The sequence below is a fragment of the Bombus terrestris genome, chromosome 10, assembly GCF_910591885.1.
Source record: "Bombus terrestris chromosome 10, iyBomTerr1.2, whole genome shotgun sequence".
Classification (NCBI taxonomy): domain Eukaryota; kingdom Metazoa; phylum Arthropoda; class Insecta; order Hymenoptera; family Apidae; genus Bombus; species Bombus terrestris.
Window position 1 is genome coordinate 3,987,979 of NC_063278.1, and position 26,297 is coordinate 4,014,275.

Genomic DNA, 26,297 nt, shown 5'->3' on the forward strand with positions numbered 1-26,297 from the left:
ACATTAATTTCATTTTATATTTGATGCTATTAAGAAAAAGAAGTACAATTATAAAAAATATTTTTATATTTTATTCGATTTTTATTAAAATGGTCAAGATATAAAAGTATATTTTTTTTACTTGCTTTACTTCCTGAACTTAAGCTACATAACAAATTACAAAATGAGATATATCTATACATATATGCAAACTTTAATGGTTTTGTTTTGATTGAGATAAACGTAGTGAATATCTTTGTGAAGAACGCATTGACGTTCTAATCTGTTTATTTTTTTTCCGTGATGGCGACGGTGATGGTGCGGTTGAAACTGAACTAACACGCTTCTTTCGACTTAATCTTGAAACACTTATTGCTGGTGTATTCACTGTAGCTAATATGAAAGAAATAACTATTAAATATAATGAAAAGATTATTCATTTAGCAAGATAATACATACATTGTTTTCTAGAAGTTTTCATTGATACACCATTATCTGAATCTGAATCGGAACTCGATTTATCTTCAGGCGATTTTAGTTTTTTAGAACTTTTTGCTAAAACAATTACATGTTAGGTAATAAATATGTAACTTTAAGTAACTATTTTCATATAGGAAGAAATATACTTTTTGTTACGGGTGCTGGATCAGGATCACTATCAATATTATCATCCTCTTCTTCCTCGCTACTACTACGTTTTCTGCGTCTACTATTGCGCTTTCTTAATTTTGGCACTGGTGGTGGTGGCATTACTTCACTATCATCTTCATTTACCTTGTCTTTTCCTTTAAGAAGTTCTTCTATTTTTTCTTCCAATTCTATACATGCTACTTTTGTATTTGGTTTTTTCTTTGTTTGTTCAATAACAGACTGTAATGCTTTTAAAACTTGTTTATGATGAATTTTGTCTTTCAGTAAAGGTAAACTTTCAATGAGACGATGTATACCTAAATAGAATTCATTAATTATAGAAAAAAATGATATTTCACAAAATTTTAAATGCATTTTTAACTTTTTAAATAAATATATATTCTTATTTATACTTTTCGCACTAAATTGTAAAAGTGAAAGGCAATACGCGAAGTCACGCCATTGTCTTTCTGTCGTAGCCAATTTAAATCTAGCACAAATCTTATCAATAATGGCATCAACTTGTTTTTCTTTTTGTAATAAATTCAAAATATACCTGAAAATATTTTGAACAATAAATTAATTGCAGTAGATTATCGTATTTTTATGATTTCTCTTTACTAATATACATACTTCAGAATTTCCTGAAAATCTGATTCCCTTATATCTAAATCAGGATCAGTTAAGCGAGACAATATATCAGGCATCACATTGTAGAGAGCATTGCCTTTTTGTGAAAGTGCTTTAAAAAATTGCTTTGCATCTTGTCGAATTTGAGGATCTTTGTCAATTATACAGAGAGCTAGTTCTGATATCTGACCTCTCACACGCACCATTTCTCTCATTATAAGACTTGATAAAACTCGAACACAAGTACTTCTTACATTCATATCTTCATCACGAAGTCTGTATATTAATTATGCTTTAGGCAGATAACCTAGGTAGTAGAATAGGATAATGAAATTGATTAAGCTCTTTTTTTAAATACCTGCCATAAACATGTTTCATCCATGGTTCAATTTGATTTGGAAACCTAGTTGTAAGATCACTTATCCCAATAAGAACATTGGCCCGAATATTAGGATACGGTGAACGTTCTAGTATTGTAATTAAAAGTTGTAATGATTTTTCACAAAACTTGGAACTCACTGTCATCATTTTACTGAGAGCTAGAGCTCCAGCAGCTTGTACATCTTCATCGTTATACTTATCATGATATTGGCATACATCTAATACTAATGGACTGTAAGAATTTTGATATGGACATTTACCCAGATAAATAATTGTAGTATGGTAAAAAGTATGGACATTAAAAACGTACACAAATGTTACTAAAAGTCCATCTCCAGTTACAATATGATTTTCAAGAATGTCATTTATAAACTCTGCATCTGCATCTTCTGCTGCACCTTCCACAGCGTCCTCTCCATTATCTTCTAAGATACTTATCTAAGAACAAAAATTAATAATTGAACAAATTTTAAAATAAATATATATTATAAACAATATTATATACCTCTTTATTGCGAAGTATTTGTCTTGCACAATTGGGAGTAACTGATCTTCGAGATCTATCCAAATTTGTATTATTTTTATTTGAATTCTTCCCTTCTTTTAATTTTCGTATAGTATCTCTTCTTTTTAATTCTTTGTAGACTGACGTATCTAAATGTACCATTTGTTTAATTGAAATATGTCCAACTAAATATAATAATTTAGATAACAAAAAGAACGGAACAGTATTTTCAGATGAATCATTATTAAATTTTCCCTGAATACAGATTTGTAATAATAACTGCTTCATTAAGCGATCGGGCTGATTTGCTAACTGAAATGTTAAGATATAGTTTTAATGAAGCATAAATATATAATTTAGATTATATCATTAAAATACTTGCATGATAAATCGCATTAATCGCATCAGTTGCAAATGAAATATATCCATCATTTTCTAAATTTGCAAAATTTTCTATTAATAAAATAAGAATTTCTTTGAACATTTCATGATCATTGGGATACCTATGAATAACGCACTAATCATTACTATAATTATTGAATGCATTTGAACAATTATTTAATTCTTATTATTTAACATACCTAACAGGTGTCTTTTCAATATCATCACTCATATGTTTTATAGTTAGTAATGCTCTACATGTATCTCTGGCTAATAAAAGATCAGTCTTTGCTCGTGATCCAAGTCCTACCTTTATTAATACCTCTAAATTATCAATTATAATACTGCTTTGAGCTTGAGCTATCATTGTTATTAACATTAAAGCAGATCTGCTATCTAATAAATCTGTGTCTGATGATTTCATTGAAAATTTTTCCCATAGAACCTATTAAATAAATTACAAATATACGTAACTTGCTTATAACATAAACATATAAAATTAAAAACCATAATATATTTATATCATTACCTGTAATACGTCATTGCCTATATCTTTATTATTATACCATGTTAATATAAGCTGAGTTAAAGCTTGACTTTGACCTGGTTGAAGTCCTTTTAATAAATCAATTAATGATTTAACACATGTAAGAGCCTCTTGTCGTTTTGACTTTTGATTTTTATGATTATTTAAGTAAATATCTTTATACACTAATGCTATATTGTTTCGTACTGATTGATCACGATGAAATACTTGAAATAAAGCATCACGTATAGCGGCTGCAGCTCCAGCTACACCAAATTGATAAGCAATTCCAAGTAAAGTACATGCTTCGATAGCATCGGTTGCTGTAGTAGAAAAAAGTAATTTTTCCGCCATAGGTATAGCAACCTCTAATTCAGTTGCAAATTCCAAACAATTCTAGAAAGGTATATTATTATGTATATAATTTTTAAACGAATAGTTTATTATGATTAACATAAAATGCTTGGAAACATACTTTTAAATAATTTACAACTCGTTTTGATATTATTTCTTCTTCCTCTTTGTTTTTATCTGTTGGATATACTGCATCTGTATTTTCTTCTATGTTATTTAAATTACTTTCAGATTCCATAAATGTTTTCAATAGAAGTAAAAACAGACATTCTTCTTTTGCTTCAGGAGAAAGAACTTCTATATCTGGACTTTGTTTTAATTTTATACAAACTTTCCACAAATATGTTACTGCTTCGAGAATTTTTTCTTTTAATATTAATTGTCTTACATGTTCAAACGCTGTATCAGAATTAATATCTTCTTCTTCAATTTCATCATCTGATTTGTAAAATAAAAATATACGTTTAGATTAGATATATTTGTCATAATGAAACAAAACATACAGATTCTATATACACCTTGGCTTTTGTTCTTTTTCTTTCCATCATCAGTAACTTCTTTTAATGCTTTTCTTATTTCTGGAAGTAAAGTATTCCATAATTCTAATCTTTGTTTGTCACCACGAGCACTTTTACTAACTCTTTCAGTTTGCAACTTTCTTAATTTTATTTCTTCCTTTTCTAACGATTTAGAAATTTCTACTTTATTTAACTGTAAATATATTTCATATTACATATAATTATACTTTTAACTCAAGATAATTATATAAAACATAATTTTTTCTACTTACTTTTCCTGCAAATGGATTGCTTTGTAATAAGGCACGCATTAGTTGTAATGCATGTTTTCGTACATTTGCACTTTTATCTTCTAAACGTAATGCAATAGTAGCTAAAAGTTTTCCTTGTCTTGCTAGTGGAATAGCTCCTTCACAACATAAATGTTGCCAAACTTGTAAAACTTTTGATCTGACATAAGCATTATTATCAAGAATATGTTCTTCTAAGTTATTGAGGCACTCATCACGTCGATCCTTCTGTTCTTGAGTAAGATCATCTCCAGTCAATGCTTTTTGTACAACCTCACGTATAATACTAATAGTACAGTTTCTCATAGCATAATGCTAAACACAGTAGTAATAAATATTAAATAAATGTAATATGTACTTTTATAGTTGAACTAATGTAAAATGGGCTACCTCGCTACCCAAATAATCCATCACATCATCAAGAATAGGAATTATGAGATTTGGTGCTGAAGCAGCAATAGTCTCTAAGAATATTGATATATTACGACTGTCAAGTTCAGATAATTCACTTTGATCAATCTCTTTCATTATTTCTTTCACTAAACCATTACAACCACAATCATTAATCATATGAATAACTCCAACAGCCATGTGAGATGCTAATGCATCATGTATTTTCACTAACTATAATATTGAAATTTAGTCACTTAGTATATCTTTATATTGAAACAAAACTTTTAATTATTGATATATATACCTGAATAATTCTTATCACACAGCTTATACCATGATTATATTTTTTAATTGAAGTACCTAAAATCTTTTTTAAAAAAATTAATAATTAAATATCAAAACAATTAAAATCAAATTTAATTAAAAATAACTTGATAGAATATGTAAAATTGTACCTCAAAAATAGTTTGCCTCAGGGATTTCTGTTTTGAATCTTTACATTGTTCCAAAATTTTATAACATACTTTAGTGAATAATCTAAAATATAAGAAATCATATATTTATCTTATATATATATTAAAATAATTGCTTAAATTATAACTAATGTAAACAAATATTTTTTATGATTAATGCGTATAAACATACACAATAAATGAGTCTTCTACGATAGGAGGTTGCCAAAGTTTTGATAATGGTAATTGTAACAATCTATAGATGTACTCTAATGCTTTCTCTCTACTATTTTCCCACTCATCTTCCATATCTGACTTTGTAGATTTTTTACGCTGTGAATGAAACAATATTAACATGAAAATATTATTTATAAAAAGGAATTATTAACATAATTAATACAATTAAATTATAGATAACATACTTTTCCTATTAATTTATCATATACATCTTTAAAAACCTCATCATCTATATAGCAAATAAACCAAGAAAATAAATATGCCAGCATTTTATTTATATTTAACAAACTCAATCTATGTTCCTCTTCCAACTCATTTCCTCTTTCAAATATACTTTCCATATCAAGTACTAACATTTCAATACCTTCATAAAATAATAATTGAAGTTAATATTACCAGTTATATGCAATGTAATAATTTAAATAATTATAATATATAGTAACCACAATAAAAGAATTTTGTTACCTTTTTGAATTCTGGTAAAGGCACGCATAATAATTGCTGATTCAACTTTATTTCCATGAACAATTATAGAGAAAAATGTATTAAAATGGTCTAAAATGAAACTGGCTCCATTTGCTTGGAGTGCTGATCGAATCTCTGCAGTAAGATTAAAATTACTGTAACAAATACTGAAAGTAATGTATAGAGATATGTAAAATTTATGAAATACCATCTAGAGCTTGTGGTAACAATCGTATTGGAACGATTTCTTTAACAAAATATTGTCCACTCCGACTTTGTAAAAGTTCATCTTTATTTACAGGAATAATAAAGTCTTTGATCATTTTAATTGATTATTAATATATAGCTTTTTGGAAAATTACCACTTCATTTATAAATCTGAAAATTTAGGAGTTTGTATAATATTTTATAAAAATACGAACTATAATAATATTTGTAATCAGACACCACATACACGAACGCTTGTATATTGTGACTGTGTTTGCAACTATCTTTTCAAATTCATTATAACCAACATATTAAACATAAATTTATATTTTTCTGTATTTACATATTTATATATTATATCGGATTATATACATAATAGGAAAATATTGCGCGTTAAATATTCTTTAGATCTTTATCTTAGATATTGAAACTATTTTGTTTTTTATTAAATTGATTTAATAAATCCTTACGCATTTTCTTCCAGATCATATCGCAGTTCTTTGTGTTGGCGAAGCTGAATTTTTAAAAAATACGTTATAATTTAACAGTGACGCGATGTCATTAGAGGTAGAAAATGATTTAATACGAGTAAATAATCAATTATGTGATTTTTCTAAGGATGGAAGATTTCTTGCAACTGCATATCAAACAAATTTAACAATAAAAGGTTACAAGAAATTCGACACCATTCATTCATTCATATTTCCAGATATAATCGAGGTTAGTGTATATGTTTAAACAGATAATATATAGACAATTATTATTTTAATTTTTGTTATTATATATTTAATACTGTGAAATGTGAATTATATACTGTAAAAGAAATAAAGTGTTTATAATACCAGAATTCGTTTTTTATTACATTCATTTTTTTTTTATCACAGTATTTGGAGTGGTCTAGAAATACTGAATACATACTATGTGCAAATATAAAGAAAGCTATTATTCAAGTATATTCCATTCGTTATCCTGAATGGAAATACAAATTGATTGAAGGCAGTGCTGGTTTAGAAAGTGTTAGTTGGTCTCCAGATAGTAAATACATTTTGACGTTGTCAGATTTTAATGTAAGTAATAAATGTGATCGATATTAAATGAATTCATGCTTCAATATATTAAGATTACTAAAATACTCAGATTCAGATATCTGTGTGGTCTCTGGATGATCAAAGTGTAACTCATATACAAAATACGAAATCTTCTTTCCATAAATTATATTTTAGTCCAGATGGTAATAAACTAGCAGTGGTAGTTTCAATTGAGGGTAATGACAATATAGAAATTTATAAAACTGACACATGGAAACTAAGCAAGGTAAATAGTTTAATTCAAATAATTCAGGTTTTAATATATAAAAATAACAAATATTTTTTACAAATTGTTTCATTTCAAAATATCTATGTCATATATCTTAATAATATGATCAGATCCACAACTTGCTAGTTGTAAAATATTAAAATCTTCCTTTTGAGGCCGAAATTTAAGCCTTCTAACAGTTAAGTGATGTGCTTGAGAAGTATCATACATTATGTATTTTTCCCATTCAAAATTATTAGAAAACATTTTTAATTTCTGTATTTCTATGCATCCAGTCTCAAATCCTATTGCTAAAATATAAAAATCTTGAGAAATCTTCTGTAATGAAAATGCAAGTGCTGTAACTGAAACTTTTACATCCAAGGATGTAATTGGAACAATTTTATCATCTGTAAAGTTTGGATTCCAAATCCCAATTTTTCCATCCCTGGAACCTGTTGCAAAGAAGGATGAATCATATGTCCATGAACAACACCATATTATACGAGTATGAAGACTATCTTTTTTTAGACTAGCTGCAATTAAAGTATACATATTGTCTTTACATTCGAACAATGACCATCTTCTGTCTCTGGAAACAGATAGTAGATATTTGTTATTGGGTGAAAATTCCATTTGTGTTATAGTTAATTGATGAGACATAAGTTTCTGAACTTGGATCCATGTATTTGTACTCCACAATAATATTGCAGAATGTTCTGGTGATGTTGATTTACATGCAGTTGCCAATAATGATCCATCATGTCTGGCAGCTATAGAGAATATTTCATATCCATGGCCATAAAGCTTTTGTAACTCTGGCCATAGTGTATTTTGCATTAACTCTTCTTCTGTTGGAGGAGTATAATCCTCATTTCTAAACTTATTAACTTCTATATCTTCAATTGCGATATTATCTTCAAATGTTGCCTTATTTGTTAGTCCAAGAGCAGGTACTGATGCACTATCAGCCACCATATTTTTGAAATCATCAACATTGGCAATCTTCATTAAACAGTTCCTAAATGTTGTTGGTGCTGTAAATATACGTACAACCTTTTCTTCTGCTCCTGAAGCAAACATATAAGGGGTTAGCATAACCAAACAAGACATATCATATCCATGAACTTGTGGACGTCCAATTTCATGCCAAAATTCTGTTTCATTTTTCCAAGCTGCATGAATTCTTGTTGTCTGATCTGTACTTGCAGTAATTAGAAACCTGTAATGCAATGTGTAATTGTATATTGTTTTGATGAATTATGTGTATATATTTTTAATATATATAATTTTGAATACAAACCTTCCATTTGGATCCCAGCAAAGATCAATCACTTCACTAAAGTGACCGCTTGGTTTAGACTTTGGAATCCAATTTTTTACAATATTTGAATATTCCCAAATATGAAATGATCCTTGGTAACCGTGTGCTAATATATTTAATCCATTATCACTAAATTTACAACCATAAAAACCCATTAAATTGCCACCAACTTCACCCACTCTTACTTTTTCAGACCAAATCCCAGTTACTTCATCTGGCTCCCATATAATCATAGATTTATCTAATGAGCAAGATAATAATCTTAAAATTCTATTCTTATTATCAAGCTGTAACGGATACCAATGTACGCCATAAACCCATCCTTCATGACCATAAAGGATAGATTCTAAAGTAATATTATATTTTATGCCATTAGCCGTAAACACTTGTTCTTTTTGATGTAACTCATCATTTGAAAATTCTGTACTATTTGCAGAAATTTTCCATAATCGTATCATGGCATCTTGAGATCCACTTGCAAGCAAAATACTGTGATTTGTATCGCAATTAAAGTCCATACATCGTACCCAATCTTCATGCCCAACTAAAACTTGAACTTTTTCAAAATATGATTCTTCTATGATATTACAATTAGTTACATACAATTCAATTGTAAAATTTTCTATTGCAATAGCCAGAAGTGGTAAATGCTTATTTGGCAAGAAGGAAAAACAAGCTTCTATTGGTAATTTCTTATCAAATGTAAGCGTTTGTAAACATTTTACATTATCATCCATATCTCTTAACCATATTCTTAGATCTCCTTTAACAGACCCAGTACATATTATCAATTTTGCAGATGTTTCCTCATTTAGGGAGTCATGATCAGAAATGTATAATGAGTTGCAAAAGATTAGAGTATCATCAACTCCTATGATAGAGTTACATTTAAATGATTCATTTCTTTTACTCCAAATAATAGCTGTTCCATCTACTGAGCTTGATAATAGCTCTGATTCGGGTTTCGCATCTCTTCGTTTAAGCCATCGTACAGTATTAATACGATCTTTGTGTCGGTGAAGAGTGTGCGTTATTTTTCCAATTTTTGAAATATACGGATTATAAATTGCAACTGCATGACATGCTGCAAAACAAATGAGTCCATTTTTTCCCCAATCAACCGAATGTGGAACTCTATTGCAGGCACACGATATGTAACTCGTTGTCATATCTTGCTTTTAATAAATAAATTAATTATCAAAACATTAACTTAACCTCAAAAGTCATACACAAGTGCACTATGCGTACTGTCTTCGTTCATTTCAAACCATGAAAGGTTATTATATTGCTACTACTATAGATATGAATTTCGTCTATATTTTTATTACCAATTTCTTTTGCTTATATTTTTCTTTTATCTTGCGTTTTTTTTAACATGATAATTATGTAGTTTAATGACTTTCTTTAGTTTTGATTATTTGGCTTTTGTCTTTTTTGTCAGAAAATAAGGAAACATTTAAAAGATTCAATGCTTTTTTAACTTAACATAATCTAATCTGACTCTACCTTTTTAGTAAATTTTAATCATTAGGTGAATTTAGCTGAAACAATATTGTATTTTTATTTATATTTACAAAATAAGGAAGAATTTTTTAAAAAGTCCGTAAATACAATCTGATGCTAATAAAATTTAATGTAAAAGAATTAATTAGATTTTTATAATAAGATTTATAAAAAAAAAATGATAAAAGCTTTATAATGATATCTAGAGTTTTCTACATAACATTGAAATCTTTTAATTTTAGAAATTAATATGTGGTCGTTTAAGTAGCATTGATGGATTATGCTGGTCTCCAAATAGCGAATTATTATGTATTTGGTCTTCCTTTAGCGACGAAGCAAAATTAATTATTTATTCGAGTATATTCGAAAGAGATATCGCAGTATTCTCTCCTACACAAACTGTAAATTTATCTCAAGTGGAATGTGCAAATTATACGTGTTTAAAAGGAATCGAAAATGTAACGTGGATGCCCAGTGGACAGTTATTAGCTGTAATAGGATTTAATGAAATGGTTTATAATTTTATATATCTTGGTAGATTAAACTGTACTTTTATATTACTGCAAACATTTATAGTAATATTTCAGTAAAAGTATTTGTATTGTAGATCTTACTGTTAAATCATGTGACATGGAAACCACTTTTGCAATTATATCTTGAACCCGTAATTCAAGAAAATTATTTGAATAAGGTATATGAAGAACGTATAATTCAACCAAAATTTTCGAATAAAAATACAAGTTATTACGATAGACATGTTTGTAAGTAATTTTTTATAGACGTTTATATAAATATAATTGATATTTAAGAAAGTCGATTTTTATAGTGGAAGAGAAATCGGAACGACCAGTAAATATAAAAATAGGAAGGAAGAATATTATTGAGAGATTGTCAATTGCAAAATTTGATATTTTAAAATTTAGTTTTTGCGGGCAATACTTGGCCGTGAAACATCAACTTTATCCTACAACATTGTGGATATGGAATATTATTGATGATTATCTTGATTATTTACTTCTTGAAAATACTATCGTAGGTGAGTATTTCAACAATATATATTTTCTCTGTGCAATATCAAATTATATTAAAAATTTAATTTAGCTGCAAGATGGAATCCTACACGCGCTCACCTTTTAATATTTTGCGAGTGTGCGCATATATTTGAATGGACACCACATAATGCGAGTTGTATATCAATTTCACGAAATATTACGGTATTAGATGCACGATGGCATCCTGGGGGAAATTCCTTATTGCTTTGTGGTTATAATAAGGCGATTATTTATCAAATTGAAAATAAATGATGAACTATTCGAATAACATTCGAATAATAAATAAATGCATATTTATCTTTTTACTTTTAGTAACATTTAAAAAAATAATAAAACAAAAAATAAAATTCAAAATAATTCGATTTTAACGTATTTTCTAGTTGGATAGAATGGTTGGCACTACGTGGGAGAGAAGCATATAAATTCATTCATAGATCTCTAACTGCCACTATTTGTACATTTACTACCTCTTAACCTCCATTTTCCTAATCATTAAAATACAAATTTAAAAATATCTTTCAAGTTAATTTATAAAATTATTTATATATTATCAAAATGAATCCTCTTGACATTGATTCTGATTTCTTCTTAGACAGACAAGTTGTGGATAGAAATAACACGTAAGTAAACAACATAACCTTATATATGTTACAAAAATAATGTAATAAAATAAAAGTAATTAGAATGTATTATTAAAGGCATATATTTTTAACGCAAGAACTAATATTAAATATAATTAGATTATCGTACGAGATACTATTCTTGCATGTCTTAAAATTACTTTTGTAAATAATTTATAAAATTACTTATGTTTATCTAATAGAAATGTGTCAATGAAAGATAAAAGTAGCTCTATACTGAAAACAGAACTGCAAACTTTAAGAATATCTGAAGAATCTGAACGCCAGCTGTACGATACTTTAAAGCATATTTATGGTCCTGTATGTATTCATAGACATTATTATAAATTTATTATTGTATACATATCTCTTAAAATGCATTATTGGTAAGTAATGTATTCTTTTAACAGAGTTTTAAACTTTCTGATGCATCAGAATTTGAAAATAAAAAGTCCAATTTAGACAAGCAATATTGGGTGGAAAGGGGCAATTTGGTCATTAAAGGAATAGTTGATTATTCTTCTAAGGATAGTACACCAAAAAGCCAAGAACAAATTACTAGGCAATTTGCAACATCCAAACTTGAAAGTTATGGGTAAGTTTGTTAAATTTTAAATAGTGGACAATTATAAATGAGCATTTATATTGTTTTAAGTTTTCATCAATCGCATTGCGTTGAAGCACTATTACATACGGAGGGTGATGTAGGGAAAGCTTTAGAAATATTGTTTTATAAATATTATGGATTGGAAAATATAGCAAGAAGCAAGATACATGATAACATTGATACAATAGATTTATTGGAAAGAAAAAATGAAGAAAAAGAAGCACTTGAATCTATTTATGGGAATATGTTTACTGAAAAAATAAAAAATCAAATTTGGATTGTACAAGTTAAATTGGATTATTTAGTAAGAAATGATGAAATAGAACAGGAAATTCAAAGGTTTAGGCCGAAACAAGAAAGGGGAAGGGAAAGAGAAGTTTGCAGATTATTTATTCATAAAAGATGTAGATTTGGAAATAGGTGTAAATTTTTACATCAACAACCACAAGTATTAAGAATGCCTGAAAGAGAGAATCCGAGTTTTACCCTAGAAATAAGATTTCCTGAAGGTATTATAATTATTTACATAATATAAAATATATTATGTAATTAATATGTAAATTATGTGCAGACTTTATACTTAATTTTTTTAAATATTTCATTAGGTTGTAAATATCCTTATGAACCGCCTTATTTTTATTTGTATAAAAATGATGGTACATTTCCAAGTATAAATTGTTTAAGAATAGCAAGAAGGTTGTATGAAGAGGCATTATCAATATCTGCATATGGAACACCTTCTATTTTTTCAATAATATCTCTTTTGGAAAATGAATATGATATAAAAAGATATTTAGCAGAAAATAAAGAACAATTTCTAGATCAAAGTGAATTACTATTTCGAAGGCACATAGAAAATGAAGATGAAACAAATGTAGCTACTCATTACGAATTAGGATCTATACATAGGAAAAACAGAAATAATATTAGTTGGGAAAAAATATTGAAAGAAGATGATCTAATTGAAAAAAATTTTAAAGAGAAACTAACAAATCCCAGATATAACAAGATGATAGAAATTAGAGAAAGGTTGCCTGCATGGTCAAAGATGTATGAAATTTTAGATGTAATACACAAAAATCAAGTAATCATAATTTCTGGCGAAACAGGATGTGGTAAAAGTACACAAGTGCCACAATTTTTATTAGATGATTGGATTATTAATAGATCTGCATCCAAAGAACATATTAACATAATATGTACACAGCCACGAAGAATAAGTACAATAGGAGTAGCAGAAAGGGTTGCAACAGAAAGAAATGAACGCATAGGTGACACAGTAGGATATCAAATACGATTAGAAAGTAAAATTTCTAATAGAACTAGATTAACATTTTGTACAACTGGAATTTTATTGCAAAGATTTGCTGTGAATCCAGAATTATCAGATGTTACACATATTATTGTAGACGAAGTTCATGAAAGAAGTGCAGAAAGGTAAGTTATCTATTATATTTATTTGTTTAATTTTATTTAACTGTTTTATCCTTCTTAGTGACTTCCTTTTGATGCTATTAAAAGAATTACTGTCCAGAAGATCAAATCTGAAAGTAATACTTATGAGTGCCACTCTTAGAAGTGAGATTTTTTCCACATACTTTAAAGGAGCTCCCATTTTATGTATACCAGGAAGAACGTTTCCCGTAGAACAAATCTTTGTGGAAGATTTATATGAAAAAATGAATTATGTTCTAACAGAAAGTTCAAGAGCTACACGTAGATATAAAGGTGGTTTGGAGCAACTAGAAATGAACTATGGTATCGCATTACAGGTTGCAGCTCAATTCAGTTATACACCTAGCGAATCTAGCGCCGATGAAGAACTAGACTTGCAGGGCATTATCAACAGATATAGGGGTTATAAAAGCCAGGCACAAAAAAATTTATTTTATATGGATCATAATGCAATTAATTATGAACTTATAGAGGCAACATTACAGTGGATTACTTGTGGAGAACATAATTATCCTAAAACAGGTTCCATTTTAGTAAGTAATTTTACTAAGTTTTCTTATACGAAAAATATACAATATGTAGTTAAATTAATATTACATTTATAGGTATTCTTACCCGGATTTGCTGAAATTATTGCACTGAAAGATCGATTGAATCAGAATGAGTATTTTTCGCCAAAGACTGGAAAATTTATTATTATATCATTACATTCATCCTTATCTAATGAAGAGCAAAGCTTAGTTTTTAAAAAATCTCTCGCTAGAAAAATTGTATTAAGCACAAATTTAGCTGAGACGTCTATTACTATAGATGATTGTGTTTTTGTAATTGACAGTGGGAAGATGAAAGAGACTAGATTTAATTCGAACCAAAACATGGAGAGTTTGGAAATGTGTTGGGTATCACGAGCAAATGCGTTACAAAGAAAAGGACGTGCAGGGCGTGTAATGCCTGGAGTATCTATTCATTTATATACCTCGCACAAGTATGTATAATTATTGTTCATTAAAACATTAAATCTTATAGTAAATTTTACCAATATTTATTCAATTTAAACAATTGTTCCAGGTTCAAATACCAATTTTCAGCACAGCCAGTACCTGAGATATTACGAATTCCGTTAGAACCACTGTTATTACGTATTCAACTTCTACATAACGGAACAAAAGTTGACTTACATGAAGTTTTAGGTAATAAAAATATATTTTTAGTTTTATATCACTAATTAACTTTCTAATATCCATTATAATATTTTATTTAGGCAAAATGTTGGAACCACCAACGGAAGAAAATATCAGTAGTGCAATTAAACGTTTACAAGATGTAGGAGCATTTAATTCCGAATGTACATTAACACCACTAGGTCATCATCTTGCGGCATTGCCTGTAAATGTACGAATCGGAAAATTAATATTGTTTGGAGCAATCTTCTGCTGTCTTGATTCTGCACTTACTATAGCAGCATGTTTATCTCATAAAAATCCATTTCATATACCTTTTGAAAAAAGACACGAGATTGATGCAAAAAAGGAATTTTTTACTGCCAATTCTGATCAACTAACTATTCTCAAAGCATATAGGGTAAATGTATAAAAGTATATAAAAATGTATGTAATATATAATTATAATATAAAAAGATACTTTTTCTTTTGACAGAAATGGTTAGAAGCATATACACGCAATACTAGTGCAGGCCATGCTTTTGCAAAAGAAAACTATCTGTCTGTGCGTACGCTATATTCCTTGGCAGATATAAAGTATCAGTTATTAGAATTGTTAGTTTCAATCGGTTTCGTCCCCGTTAATTTACCTAAACGACAACCAAATGTTGACAAGATTATAGAAATTACTGGATTTGAACTGAACATCAATAATGATAATTATAAACTTCTGCAAGGTCTACTTTGTGCAGCTCTATACCCTAATGTAGTAAAGGTTCTTTCGCCAGACAAATTTTTTCAAATTCAGCCTGCTGGGGCAGTTCCAACACAGACGAGACCCGATCAACTTAGATTCCAAACTAAAAATGATAGTTTCGTTAGTATTCATCCATCCTCGGTCAACTTTCACGTTGGTTATTTTCCTAGTCCATATTTAGTATTTCAAGAAAAAGTGAAAACAAGTAAAATATTTATTAAAGAAGTATCAATGGTACCAATTTTGCCACTAATATTATTCTCTGATTACGAATTAAAAATAGAAGTGCATGATGGAATATTTATTGTATCATTAGAAGATGGCTGGATGTTATTTGATGTTGAATCTCATAGGGTAAGAATATTTATTAGCGTTTGTTGAAATTAAAACAAAAAAGATGATAATTGTATGTTAAATATACTTTTAATATTACTTAGGTGGCTCAACTTTTGCAAGGAATGAGAATGGAATTAGTCAAATTATTAGAACAAAAGATGAGGGAACCCCTTCTAAATCTATTAAATAATCAGAATGGAAAAAAAATTATCCAAACAATTGTAAATGTAGTCACGAGAGAATAAAATATTATGTCGTGAATTTTTTAAACATAAATTATAAATTAGTAAAAAAAACATATTGTAATTCATATATTATGCTATACAAAATAATTGTGTGTAATTGATATATACAATAATATTCGAGATATTTTTAACGATTACAAAATTTTTGTAAAATTTTATATTTTCTTTTAATATTTAAGAACCATATAAGATTTTGTCCTTTCTTATGTGTATAATTTTAGACAAATTTAAAAATATAAAAAATTATTAAATATTTTATTATAATAAAAATAATTATTTTTAAAAATATATAATCGTCATACTATAGTCATGTTTACTTATATACACATGTCCTGTACATCAGTACCTGTGTGGGACTCGGCAGATGTCATTGCTATACCCACTAAAAACCCTTCCCCCTTCCATACCTAAGGTACTCGAGATTCCAACCCGGCACGATCATTCAATAATACTTCGGATTAGACGTACATCAGTACCTACACTACAGTACAGTAGCATCTTAATACGAAACATGTGGTGTTAGGTATGTGCGGTTGATAGAAATAAATGTATTTATGTGAAGTTTATGAAATTTTATACGAGAAATATATTTTCTTGCGTATTTGTTAATGGTTATAATATATCTTAAAGTGAAGTCTGCTTATTGTTGTTGATCCTAACCTGCAATTTAAAGTAAAATTATGATGAATGCGGAAGAGGTAATAATAGAAGTAATAGAAAACAGAAATTCAAATAATGAATTTATGGACCTTATATCAAATGTTGAACAAAGTAATTGTGTTCCAAACAAAGTAATTGTTGAAGACTATTCAATCTACAAAAAAGCTACACAAATCAATGTTAATGAGACAAGTCAATTTACAAATGACTGCGAGGTAATTATAACTGATAATGCTGAAATTAAACAAAATTCTAATAAGAAAGATGTCATGAATGAAAAAGTCGAACAACACAAATCAGTCATACTGCCAAATACTAAACAAAATGAAATACTTATTAACGATACTGACAAAAATCAGAATACAAATGAAGATATAACATTTGAAAACTTCGAACAAAAAAGTGATGATGATATTTGTATCATACGTGAAATAAATACAGTATCTCTGGCTCAAAGTAAGGATATAGGAATATACTTATTATCATAATCAAAATTATAAATAATTTTGTTATATATATATATATATATATATATATATATATATATATGTATATATTATATTATACATTACAAATAATTTTGATATTAAATTACCAATTGCAATTTATGTTTCCTTTTTAACAGAAAGTGATAAAGTATCTTCTCTTACTAGTATTGCTATAGAATATGGCAATTCAGATTCAGAAACAGAATTTAATACTGATGAAACAAAAAGTGATAGCAATCAAAATCAATCTTTAAATGAAGTACAGATGCAAACTTATAGGCAAAATAAAGAAGTATCGTCAAGTGAAGAAAGTGATAGCGACGATTCTACTAGTAGCAGTGATTCTTCGGTAATAGTTGAATCAGATGATTCAGATAGTGATGATAGTTCAAGCAAGTATGCTATTCATTTTTGTAAATTTTTATACATTAAATTAATTTTATACAAAATTTTAAAGCAATTTCTTGTACATTTAGGAAAGGCAAAGAAAATAATGTAAGAAGAAAGAATAATGAAATGAGAACTGAATTAGATGATTTACCTCCTATTGAAGACTTAAAAATTAGTGTACCTGAAGTATTATGTGATCCATTAGGAGAGGTATTTATAAATATTAAATTAATACATATATGGATAATCTTGAAAATAGGATAATATCTTTGTAAGATAGTATTAAATTACAGGTTGCATGGATGGTTGAACAACTAGTAGTTGTAAAACCAAAACCTGGCAAACCGACATTGAACTTAGATACAGTTTTATTTATTGAGAAAGGACAAAGAACGTTAGGAAAAATATTTGATGTTTTTGGACAAGTGAATGAACCTCATTATTGTGTGCGATTCAATAGTTCTGAGCACATAAAAGAATATAACATTACAGCAGGAATGACTGTTTATTACTGTCCAAATACAGAATATACTTCTTTAGTATTTCTACATGAATTATTAAAGTGAGTGTATATTTAAATATGTATATAATTATACATACTATTCTTATTTATATTTATTACATTAATCTATAAGAAATTAAACATATAGTAAGCAAGTTATAATTATTACAGAATCAGGGGTATTGATGCAAATGCAGATGATCCTCCAGAATTTTCAGATGATGAGGAAGAACGGGCTTATTATGAACAACTAAAAACAAAACAAGTAAATAATGTTAATGAAGCTGAAAATCCGTCTAAACGAAAGCGTATTTCTAGTAAGTTTCTTATGTAATATTCATATCTTTTTATTTATTAACATTTATATTTTCTATTAACATTTATAATTTTAGAACCTACTACTGGGTGGCAATCCAATCATCCGTGGAATAGAAGTATGCAGAATCAAAGGAAAGGATTTTATGCACGAGGAGATAGACGATTTCCTTCTATGCAAACTGAAAATCATTCTCAGAATTTATGGTCACAATCCTATCAAACTAATAGTGAACCTTATGGATATGGAATGTGTTCATTGCAACCTGTGCAATATATGAACCATAATGTTAGTGGTCTTAACCAAAACTTTTATGGCTCACACAGTTACTATAGTGAAGATAATAGCTCAACATATCTAAATCCTAGAATTCCTTTCAATACATGTCCAAGAGTTCCTCCAGGATACATAACACCACAAAATCATCCAAATTCATCTACAAATGTAAGATTTCAAGCTGCAAATATGCCTTGGCTACCACAAGTGTCACAAATTCCTATTCGAATGAAATTGCCATGGATACCTATACCACCACCTCCACCTCCACCACCAACTTCGTCTTCATCAGATACTACTTCAACATAGTTAATATTAATTACTTATGAATTATATTATTAATTTAGTTATATATATATATATAGTTATATATTATATATATAATTGTATATATATTAAAAATAATAGAAATTATATAATGCAAGTTATACATATATATAATATGAAATTAATAATTAAAAGTATTTATATTATAGACATTATCCCTAATTAGAGTAAACTATGAACTATAGCAAAGTATGAGTTAATATTATTTCCGCATATAATGAGGATATGTTGCCATAACATGATCATATCATTTGCAGTACAAATTATGATTATAGTACTCTTATATAATCAGATTATTCCTTAAAGAATGAATTATCTTTATAAACCGCCATATCTGATTTCTGTAATTGTTCTTCGGCAATTGTAATATCATTTTTTATCGCTCGAATTAATTCCTCTGAAATGATAATAATTAATATAATAAAGATGGGACAAATTTTGATACAGTTACTATTTACCTTCAGAAGTAAAATCTTTTTCTGGTCGTACATATCCCGTAAAAACAGCTTTAATTTGTTTCCCATAAAAATCATTCTCAAATTTATGCATTAAATGTATCTCCTACAACAATGATACATTATTAAAAAATGGTTTCAAATTTTCATGTTATCAAGTATTCAATTAATTATAATTTACATTCGTACCACCGTCTTTTTTTCGTTTTTATAAAACGGATTCCAACCAATACTGGCAACCATTTTATAAGTTTGTCCGTCTATAGAAGCCCATCCATAATAAATTCCAGTACTAAGATCACCAGGTAAATTATTTACTACCTTGTCTTCAAGATTTGCTATAGAAAAATAATTTTATAACTACATACAATATTAACAAAATATTACTGAAAAAAATTATTTTTTCTTTTATTTATACAATATAATTAGTTTAACTTTTGCATGTTTTTAAATCAAAATATTTTTTAATAAAAAGCGATTAAAATATCGAATAAAACACAAAATAAAATAGCGATTAATACAATATATAATATTAAATAACTTTTTTAACATATTTCATATATTCCCGCCAATAAGTATTTATACAATAAAGCGATTATGTTTTTCAATTGCATACAATTCTAAACTATTCTCTGCAACATTAACGTAATTTTAAATTGTTTCTGATTAATTTCAAAATTTTCGAATCTATCAAACAAAAATGAAATTGTTGAGTGTTACCTGTAGGTATCCCTAAGGCTTTAGAACCTCTGCCAAACCCTCTGACTACCGACCCTGATAAAAAGTATGGTATGCTTTTGGTAGACATAACGAATCTTGATTTCGCGTCAGACTGTCAGACTAGTAACGTAACTAGTAACTAGTAACGTAAATGAATGCTACTTTAATGCTTCATAATATATTATCTTGAAAGAAGATAAAGCGTTCATTATATGACGTGGCATATTTACGCGCTATTTAGTTGTATAGATTCATGTTGATGAAATGAATGGACTACTTTTAAAACAAATTATTTAATATGTCATACAAATAATTTTATATTTATGTAAAATAAGAATTAAATATAACATTGTGAATATACTTATGGAAAATTTGTCCTTAGATTTTTAATTCTGTTTAAACTGATAATTATCGCATGTTACGGGTTATCTATGCGTAACTTTTTTTACTCCTGTATTATCATAACATAAATTAGTTCTTACAATTTCCTCTGACAACAATAAATTATTGAAAGTTGTTTATTTTTAGCTTGTTAGTAATAAAAATTTTAACACTGAAAGAAATATAAGCAGATTTGTAAAATAAAATCTTCTATTTGCGTTTAAATTCAATTATCTTCTTATTTCAATTTGAGCAATATTGAAATCATTTTTTGTCTTAATATAATTAAAGTATTTTGCTATGTTTTTTTATTGTGGTATTACAACACAATTTAAACGAGTAGATAATAGTTCTATATTTATAAATCAGCAAATAATGTGGTAAATTAGTATAGGTTAATAAATTGTGAACATTATATAATAAGAAATAAAATTTAAACTATTTATTTATTGAGAAACGTTACTTTTTAACATGAGAAATATTTCTAAAAAGAATACAATATATTAATGTTGAATGTGACTTTTATCATACTTTTAATTAAAAAGGCATAAAATTATTATTTCCACCATATATAAAATATAATTTAGCGAGGACACATGAGATGCCTTCCTCCATCAACAGATAAAGTTACACCTGTAGTGAAGCTGGCATCGTCACTTGCCAAATATGTAATTGCTTTTGCAACCTCGTTAGGATCTCCTGTTCTGCCAAGTGCATGAGTTTCTTTACTCTTAGCAAAGAATGCTTTTAATTGATCTTCTGACATTCCACTACTTCTATGAAGATTTGTTACTATTACACCAGGATTTACTGCATTAACCCTCACCTATAATTTAAAGATTAAATATAAAAGCTACTATTGTAATTAATAAGTTTTCAAATCAAACATACTTGTTTTGGTGCAAGATCAAGAGCTATACATCGTGTGAATTGATCAATTGCTGATTTACTCATACTGTATGCTAAAACTCCTGGAAAGGATCTTATTCCAACTACACTTGATACATTCACAATATTACCTTTAGATTCTACTAGATATGGAACAGCCAACATTGTTAAATGATATATTGAACGTACATTTATGTTGAAAACTCTAAAATATTTACATGTTTAATATGTTGTATAAAATTAAGATTAAATTTTATTGATTTAAGCTAGATATACAAAAGATAGACTTATACCTGTCATATTGTTCTAATGAAGTGTTCTCTATGCCTCCATTTTCTAATATACCAGCGTTATTAACTAGGACATCCAGTTTACCATAATGTTTAATAGTGGATTTGATAATATTTTCAACATCACTTTCATTAGTTAGTTCTCCAGTTACAATTAATGGTTTGTCAGACTTACATCGTTCAGCGACTTCATTTAATTTCTGTATATTACGACCTGTTAATGATAATAATGCACCAAGTTGTGAAAACTGTACAGCAGTTGCTGCTCCAATGCCAGAACTAGCTCCAGTTATTAATACAACTTTTCCAGCAAATGCCATCTAAAAAAAGTAATGAATTACAATTAAGTAAATTTTATTTTAAAAAATTAATATGCTTATAGTCTCTAAAGTTTCTGTAATTCATAAACTTTATATATTTTTATATAAAAATTTTTAATACTTCCATAATTACTTAACTTTCTTGATATGTAAAATATATTTAATATATTATAAGGTTTTTTTTTATAAAATCTTACTGATTTATTTATATTGCTCAGAGTTACGTTCTCGTGATCGTAATTGAAGTAAGACTAAGTAGTTGCCATGCCATCGTTTGATATTAACCTAACGTAGAATTTTTACGAATCGACTATAGATAAATTACAACCATGGATACTATCACACGCTCATAAACTTGGCTATCTTAAAGTTTACATTTCCAATGTAAAGTTATGATTTAATATCCATAAAGCTAAATGTATGTAAATTTATAATTTATTCAAACTGTGAAAAAATAGTGATAAGAGCAAACGTAATACTTAATTTCCATAAGACTATATGTAATTTTTTGAAATAATCATAAAATATTTTGAACAAAATTTATTAAATTATATTTTCGTAAAAATTAATTAATGCTAACATATAATAATATTACAATATAATTTTGTACTTTCCGAGTAAAAATTAGTACATAATGCGGCCATTTTGCATATAATAAAAATAAAATATATTCAATTTGTCAATTTTATTTTTTCTAATTCAATTATTACAGTATTTAAATATTTTTCAACTTTTTCTACAGATAGACAAATCTTTTCAATATTCCATTCTTTATCTTTAACTTTTTTCACAATTCCCTGAAGAGATAATTTTGCACTTGCTAACAGTGTTCTTTTTTTCTTAGGTTCACAATTGGAAACATATTGCAAATACATTTCTGCTAACATACAACACAATTGTAATACTTTCTGAACTGATTCTTCTTGTAAAAGCCATTTGGGATCTGATACGGCAATACGATGTGCTTGGTGTAAATAGTGTAGTGCTTTGTCATTATCAATATCAGTTTTTTTAAGAAAAGTAAGTTGTCCATACATTCTCCAAACATCAGAATTATTAGGTATAAATGAAGTAATTCTTCCAAATAATTCTAAAACTTTTGGAAGTAATTTTTGTGCAGGCTTTCCATCTGAATCATTTACATTGTTTAATACAGCATCAGTAAGTATATCAAGAATTTGAACATCTAAATGGTGATTTTTCAAGTCTAAAATACGATGATAACATCGAATTACCTAGAAGAATGTGTAAAAGACATAAATCGTTAAAAGATATATGATTTTTGGGAAAAGTTAAATTTTATTTTTATTAATATTATGTATACGTACTTCTGAAAAATGTCCTAAGTCAATGCTAACAACCATTAAATTATCCCAAACTTGCCACTGATCATAGTTACACTTTAAAGCATCTTGAAGAGATTTCCAAGCTTTTACTTTATCACCTAGGTTTATATAAGCTTTTGCTAAATTATTCCAAGCCTCGAATGTCTATAATTAAATCGCCAAATTCTTTAATATATATTATTACATAACAAATTAATAATTGAAAATATTAATACATACTGTTTGTTCTAGTGCACAATAACGTTTATATGCTGTTGCTGCCAATTTCCAATCTTCCACTTGTAAAGCAGCAAATCCAAGTCTAATCCAAACATTTTCTTGAATGTTATTTAATTCAACTGATAATTTTAAATGTGGTATAGCTTCCTCATACTTAAAAATAAAAAATAATATATGTATTTAATTAAATTACTAAGAAAAGGGAAAACTTTTCAAGCTTATATTTATGTACGCACATTTTGTTTGGCAAAATAAAAAAATCCCCAATGTCTTTGAGCTCGACTACTTTTTTTATTAGATAGTTCCCATGCTGTTTTATAACAATTAGGTTCTTGAGTTGCATCACCTAATAAGCACCATAATTGAACTGATGGTTTTTTAGATATTTCTTGCTGAATAATTTCTGCTGCCTAAAATTAAAAATAAAATATAAATTTACTTGTTTCACGTATGCTAAGAAGAAATTACATAAACTAGAATATATACTTTATGTCTTAGCTCTAATATGTTGTAACAAGTAATAGCTTCTTCCCATAGTTTGCTCTTCAAGAAAATATCCAAAGCTCCCTTTACTAACCCAACACTTAGCATCAATTGTGCCCACATTTGTTCTAAAGCCCAAACTGGCTTAAGACCACTAGCAAAGAATAGGTCCATTCTGTTTGCAACACAGATTTTTGAATTGTTTAGTTCATGTATTAAATATTCCATTTGTATCATTGATCGTTCAACAGTTCGTTTATCCTCAGATTCTAAAGAACACCGATGATATAGAGATGCTATTTTTAAGGACCAATTTCTTGTATTATTTACCACAACCTATTAAAAAATAATCTTTGGTAAGAAAATAAAAAATATAAAAACCAAAAATACTTACAGTTAAATAAGGTGTTACTTCTTCATCTGTTAATTTATCCTTTGGTTGTGATAACTGTAATTGAATGCTATTAGAAGTAAAATTTAAAATAAAATATGAGTTTTGCTTTATAAATATAGTATAACAAAAATGTAAAATATATTCTTACTATTTTGCTAATACAATAGCTTCTTCTACTGCTCCTAATTGTGTATTTTCTATATTTGTAGAAAATTGAATATGTTCTAATCTAATATCATCATTCAAATCCAAAGATTTTGGTAAATTTTCACAACATCTAGAAGGAAACTGTTCCTTTTCTAAAGTTATTCCTAAAAATAGTTGTGCCTTGTCTTCTTGATATTTTGTACGTTTACCTAATGCACCTTCAAGATTTAAGCCTAATTTCGCTCCTTCTTGAGCAAGTTTAACATATTTTTCTGAATTTTGAATTCTCCTATAATAAAAATAAAATTGTGCAGCTTCAATATAAAATAATGTTTTGCAATACAAATTTTCTTTCAACATTTGCAAATCATTGATTTTCTGAATCAACTGTTCAGTCTCATCAAATATTGTACCGGAACTTTCATTTAGTATAAGTTGATGTAAAAGATTTGCTCTAAATAACCACCATATACAACTTTTATAAGCATTTTGTAGAATTTCATTTGAGAATATCATCTTAGAAAAGTAAAGAAGATCTGACATTTTAACATTTGCATTACATTCATCGTGTAACGATAAATTTCTAAGTATATTCTCTTCATCAATTTTTTGCCATTCAATATCTTTTTCAATTTGTGGACCTGTCCAATTCTGTTGAATAAAATATAGTAAAGAAGCTATGCCTGTGCATAGCCAAGAATCATGCGAGTCTGTTTTTTCTATATTGTCATTTATTAATTTGGAAATATTACTGCTATTATTCAATTCTTGAATTAGATTTGAACATAACTTATTATTTATGACATCTTTATAATTTCCATTTAATATACGTTGCACACAAATAGGAAGGTTATGACCTGAAACAAGTAACATAAAATATAAAATAAAATTTGATTATAGCAAAATATATTGACCGAGAATATAACCTAATACGATATATAAACATATACGTATATTCCAAAATCATTCATTTACCTTCATTGTTAACGACATTTATTAATAATGAAATTTCGATTTCTTCATTTATTGTCTTTTTTGCATTTGAAAGATTCATTATTGCGATGTATTACTTGACGACACGTGGAAAAGCTCGCATATTATTCACAATCGGAAGTCAATAATTATACTGACACAGATATTCACAATATGAGAAAAATATTTAATACAGAGATTTTATACATTTTATATTACATGTTATAATATATTGTAAAGAAGTGATTTATTAATGTATTGTATTTCATACATGTAATTAATTGTTTGTAAATTAATATTATGAAAAATAATAAAAAAGTTACTTCTGTCAATTCTCGGACATAGCAAATAAAATATAATTATCTACGATGTATCTACAAAATAAAAAATTAATAAATATGTTATAGTAAATAAACGTAT

The 26,297-nt window shown here is 27.5% G+C and overlaps 8 protein-coding genes and 1 long non-coding RNA gene across 13 annotated transcripts; 4 read left to right on the forward strand and 5 right to left on the reverse strand.

Moving 5' to 3' along the window:
• Positions 1-48: 48 nt before the first annotated feature.
• LOC100643370 (condensin complex subunit 1) lies at positions 49-6,523 on the reverse strand. Of its 2 annotated transcripts, none has more exons than XM_048409525.1 (22): positions 6,419-6,523; positions 5,950-6,119; positions 5,742-5,876; positions 5,462-5,640; positions 5,233-5,372; positions 5,043-5,124; positions 4,892-4,954; positions 4,585-4,818; positions 4,177-4,509; positions 3,905-4,097; positions 3,508-3,824; positions 3,036-3,428; positions 2,707-2,951; positions 2,508-2,628; positions 2,126-2,437; positions 1,931-2,058; positions 1,598-1,852; positions 1,243-1,515; positions 1,023-1,165; positions 606-926; positions 439-534; positions 49-372 (listed from the first exon to the last, which is right to left on the reverse strand). In XM_048409525.1, exons 2-22 carry the CDS (start codon positions 6,062-6,064, stop codon positions 194-196), a joined length of 4,257 nt encoding a protein of 1,418 aa, XP_048265482.1. In that variant the 5' UTR covers positions 6,065-6,119; positions 6,419-6,523; the 3' UTR covers positions 49-193. The 2 variants fall into 2 exon arrangements, with proteins under 2 accessions (XP_048265482.1, XP_012168146.1); XM_012312756.3 differs by lacking the exon at positions 6,419-6,523 and adding an exon at positions 6,196-6,287.
• LOC105666154 (WD repeat-containing protein WRAP73) lies at positions 6,441-11,428 on the forward strand. Of its 2 annotated transcripts, XM_012312754.3 has the most exons (7): positions 6,443-6,668; positions 6,833-7,015; positions 7,086-7,262; positions 10,314-10,583; positions 10,679-10,832; positions 10,898-11,107; positions 11,173-11,428. In XM_012312754.3, the coding sequence occupies exons 1-7, from the start codon at positions 6,504-6,506 to the stop codon at positions 11,373-11,375; spliced, it is 1,362 nt and encodes a 453-aa protein (XP_012168144.1). In that variant the 5' UTR covers positions 6,443-6,503; the 3' UTR covers positions 11,376-11,428. The 2 variants fall into 2 exon arrangements, with proteins under 2 accessions (XP_012168145.1, XP_012168144.1); XM_012312755.3 differs by lacking the exon at positions 10,314-10,583 and having other exon boundaries at positions 6,441-6,668.
• LOC100643977 (elongator complex protein 2) lies at positions 7,250-10,086 on the reverse strand. Its single transcript, XM_012312753.3, has 2 exons — positions 8,548-10,086; positions 7,250-8,466 (listed from the first exon to the last, which is right to left on the reverse strand). The coding sequence occupies exons 1-2, from the start codon at positions 9,735-9,737 to the stop codon at positions 7,332-7,334; spliced, it is 2,325 nt and encodes a 774-aa protein (XP_012168143.1). The 5' UTR covers positions 9,738-10,086; the 3' UTR covers positions 7,250-7,331.
• A 106-nt stretch (positions 11,429-11,534) lies between the features above and the next one.
• On the forward strand, positions 11,535-16,461 carry LOC100643581 (putative ATP-dependent RNA helicase DHX57). Its single transcript, XM_012312752.3, has 11 exons — positions 11,535-11,743; positions 11,947-12,064; positions 12,154-12,338; positions 12,399-12,859; positions 12,956-13,787; positions 13,846-14,338; positions 14,411-14,790; positions 14,874-14,995; positions 15,067-15,386; positions 15,462-16,076; positions 16,160-16,461. Exons 1-11 carry the CDS (start codon positions 11,679-11,681, stop codon positions 16,301-16,303), a joined length of 3,735 nt encoding a protein of 1,244 aa, XP_012168142.1. The 5' UTR covers positions 11,535-11,678; the 3' UTR covers positions 16,304-16,461.
• Positions 16,462-16,721: 260 nt separating this feature from the next.
• Positions 16,722-19,866, forward strand: LOC100642890 (H/ACA ribonucleoprotein complex non-core subunit NAF1). Its single transcript, XM_003398362.4, has 6 exons — positions 16,722-17,419; positions 17,589-17,847; positions 17,928-18,051; positions 18,135-18,403; positions 18,515-18,660; positions 18,736-19,866. Exons 1-6 carry the CDS (start codon positions 16,984-16,986, stop codon positions 19,242-19,244), a joined length of 1,743 nt encoding a protein of 580 aa, XP_003398410.1. The 5' UTR covers positions 16,722-16,983; the 3' UTR covers positions 19,245-19,866.
• LOC100643247 (riboflavin kinase) lies at positions 18,328-20,731 on the reverse strand. Of its 2 annotated transcripts, XR_007225507.1 has the most exons (5): positions 20,438-20,731; positions 19,907-20,055; positions 19,721-19,823; positions 18,743-19,659; positions 18,328-18,593 (listed from the first exon to the last, which is right to left on the reverse strand). XR_007225507.1 is itself a non-coding variant. In XM_020864995.2 (4 exons), exons 1-4 carry the CDS (start codon positions 20,523-20,525, stop codon positions 19,556-19,558), a joined length of 444 nt encoding a protein of 147 aa, XP_020720654.1. In that variant the 5' UTR covers positions 20,526-20,731; the 3' UTR covers positions 18,328-19,555. The 2 variants fall into 2 exon arrangements, 1 of the variants encoding a protein (XP_020720654.1); XM_020864995.2 differs by having other exon boundaries at positions 18,328-19,659.
• Positions 20,732-21,245: 514 nt separating this feature from the next.
• Positions 21,246-22,679, reverse strand: LOC105666153 (3-oxoacyl-[acyl-carrier-protein] reductase FabG). 2 transcript variants are annotated; one of them, XM_012312749.3, is made up of 4 exons: positions 22,514-22,679; positions 22,000-22,316; positions 21,710-21,911; positions 21,246-21,644 (listed from the first exon to the last, which is right to left on the reverse strand). In XM_012312749.3, exons 2-4 carry the CDS (start codon positions 22,314-22,316, stop codon positions 21,402-21,404), a joined length of 762 nt encoding a protein of 253 aa, XP_012168139.1. In that variant the 5' UTR covers positions 22,514-22,679; the 3' UTR covers positions 21,246-21,401. The 2 variants fall into 2 exon arrangements, with proteins under 2 accessions (XP_012168139.1, XP_012168138.1); XM_012312748.3 differs by having other exon boundaries at positions 22,454-22,678.
• Positions 22,680-22,986: 307 nt separating this feature from the next.
• LOC100642578 (tetratricopeptide repeat protein 27) lies at positions 22,987-26,090 on the reverse strand. The gene is made up of 8 exons (XM_048409526.1): positions 25,881-26,090; positions 24,907-25,762; positions 24,759-24,825; positions 24,368-24,700; positions 24,118-24,291; positions 23,882-24,034; positions 23,645-23,806; positions 22,987-23,551 (listed from the first exon to the last, which is right to left on the reverse strand). The coding sequence occupies exons 1-8, from the start codon at positions 25,957-25,959 to the stop codon at positions 22,988-22,990; spliced, it is 2,388 nt and encodes a 795-aa protein (XP_048265483.1). The 5' UTR covers positions 25,960-26,090; the 3' UTR covers position 22,987.
• Positions 23,344-24,157, forward strand: LOC125385832. Its single transcript, XR_007225508.1, has 2 exons — positions 23,344-23,477; positions 23,894-24,157. It is a non-coding gene; the product is annotated as an uncharacterized LOC125385832 (long non-coding RNA).
• Positions 26,091-26,297: the final 207 nt, after the last annotated feature.